The sequence below is a fragment of the Alosa sapidissima genome, chromosome 15 (assembly GCF_018492685.1).
Source record: "Alosa sapidissima isolate fAloSap1 chromosome 15, fAloSap1.pri, whole genome shotgun sequence".
In the NCBI taxonomy this organism is placed as follows: Eukaryota; Metazoa; Chordata; class Actinopteri; order Clupeiformes; family Clupeidae; genus Alosa; species Alosa sapidissima.
Window position 1 is genome coordinate 34,362,563 of NC_055971.1, and position 2,500 is coordinate 34,365,062.

Consider the following 2,500-nt stretch of genomic DNA (forward strand, 5'->3'; position numbering starts at 1 on the left):
AACCAGGTTTTCAGCCGCCTGAGTGTGGAGAACGACCTCTCTGCAGAGGCAACAGATACAGGCAGCGAAAGACAAAGCCCCATGAACTTCATCACTGAACTAACGTTCCAGTCAACTAGCCTCAGCCCGCTCGCTCGGACATGACTCACGTCACTGACTCACGTTCATGTTGATCTCTATAACTGTTAATTTTTAGTAGCCTATATTCGAACCTATCCATAACCCTTTTTTGCTATTTGACTCATCATTTCACATACAAAAATATAAATATTGTCAGACAGCGAATTAGTAATTATTTAAAAATATATATAATATTATGTAAAAATCCAGCTCCTGCCAGTAGGGGGTGCTGCAGCACCCTCAGCACCCTCCTTCCCGCGCCCTTGATCAGGCCGTGGTGCGAACACTTCAGTGTGGGGTGTGTTGGGTTGTTAGTAGTGTGGGGTGTGTTGGGTTCTTAGTAGTTTGGGGTGTGTTGGGTTGTTAGTGTGGGGTGTGTTGGGTTGTTAGTAGTGTGGGGTGTGTTGGGTTGTTAGTAGTGTTAGGAGAGGATGTAAGTGTGGGGTGTGTGTGTGGAGAGACTTCTCTCGCCTACCTCACATGTGTAAGTGTTAATGTGTGTGTGTGTGTTGTGTGTGTGTGTGTGTGTGTGTGTATAGAGACTTCTCTCGTCTACCTCATGTGTGTGTACATATGTGTAAGTGTAAATGTGTGTGTGTGTGTAGGGACTTCCCTCGCCTACCTCATGTGTGTGTACATATGTGTAAGTGTAAATGTGTGTGTGTGTGTGTGTGTGTAGAGACTGCTCTCGACTACCTCATGTTTGTGTGTACATATGTGTAAGTGTAAATTTGTGTGTGTGTGTGTAGAGACTGCTCTCGACTACCTCATGTGTGTGTATATATGTGTAAGTGTTAATGTGTGTGTGTGTGTGTGTGTGTAGAGACTTCTCTCGACTACCTCATGTTTGTGTGTACACATGTGTAAGTGTTAATGTGTGTGTGTGTAGAGACTTCTCTCGACTACCTCATGTATGTGTATATTTGTGTAAGTGTTAATGTGTGTGTGTGTGTGTGTGTGTGTGTGTGTGTGTGTAGGGACTTCTCTCGACTACCTCATGTGTGTGTATATATGTGTAAGTGTTAATGTGTGTGTGTGTGTGTGTGTGTAGAGACTTCTCTCGACTACCTCATGTGTGTGTATATTTGTGTAAGTGTTAATGTGTGTGTGTGTGTGTGTAGAGACTTCTCTCGACTACCTCATGTGTGTGTATATATGTGTAAGTGTTAATGTGTGTGTGTGTGTGTAGGGACTTCTCTCGACTACCTCATGTGTGTGTATATATATGTGTAAGTGTTAATGTGTGTGTGTGTGTGTGTGTGTGTGTGTGTGTGTGTGTGTGTAGAGACTTCTCTCGACTACCTCATGTGTGTGTATATATGTGTAAGTGTTAATGTGTGTGTGTGTGTGTGTGTGTGTGTGTAGAGACTTCTCTCGACTACCTCATGTGTGTGTGTATATGTGTAAGTGTTAATGTGTGTGTGTGTGTGTGTGTGTGTGTAGAGACTTCTCTCGACTACCTCATGTGTGTGTGTGTGTGTGTGTGTGTGTGTGTAGAGACTTCTCTCGACTACCTCATGTGTGTGTATATATGTGTAAGTGTTAATGTGTGTGTGTGTGTGTGTGTGTGTAGAGACTTCTCTCGACTACCCCATGTGTGTGTGTATATGTATAAGTGTTAATGTGTGTGTGTGTGTGTGTGTGTGTGTGTGTGTGTGTGTGTGTGTGTGTAGAGACTTCTCTCGACTACCTCATGTGTGTGTATATATGTGTAAGTGTTAATGTGTGTGTGTGTGTGTGTGTGTAGAGACTTCTCTCGACTACCTCATGTGTGTGTATATATGTGTAAGTGTTAATGTGTGTGTGTGTGTGTGTGTAGAGACTTCTCTCGACTACCTCATGTGTGTGTGTATATGTGTAAGTGTTAATGTGTGTGTGTGTGTGTGTGTGTGTGTGTGTGTGTAGAGACTTCTCTCGACTACCTCACCTGGCGGGGACGAAGCAGAACCTCCGTCTGGCGGAGCGTATCCGTGACGACTGGGCGGAGTTTGGCTTGGATGGAGTGGAGATTGTGTCCTATGACGTCCTGTTGTCTTATCCCAACCAGAGCAGACCAAACTACATCTCCATCCTCGACACACACAGACAAGAGGTGCGCGCACACACACACTCACACACACACACACACACACACACACACACACACACATGCACCCATGCACCCATGCACATACACACACATTTACACATACACATACACATGTTTTGTTTTTCTGGTGTGTGTGTGTGTGTGTGTGTATATGTGCGTGTGTGTGTGTGTGTGTATATTAGTGCTGTCAAACGATTAAAATTTTTAATCACAATTAATCGCTGAATTCCTATAGTTAATCACAATTAATCACATATTTTATCATATGATTAAAATTCTATTATTTTGCAT

General features: G+C 43.4%; 1 protein-coding gene across 2 annotated transcripts in view; it reads left to right on the forward strand.

Moving 5' to 3' along the window:
• naalad2 (N-acetylated alpha-linked acidic dipeptidase 2) overlaps positions 1 to 2,500 on the forward strand; it is a 61,088-nt gene that overhangs the window by 6,482 nt on the left and 52,106 nt on the right. For both annotated transcript variants that reach the window (XM_042062953.1, XM_042062952.1), the window contains exon 3: positions 2,026 to 2,212. In XM_042062953.1, coding sequence (XP_041918887.1) covers positions 2,026 to 2,212 — 187 coding nt within the window. The remainder of the gene's footprint in view (positions 1 to 2,025; positions 2,213 to 2,500) is intronic.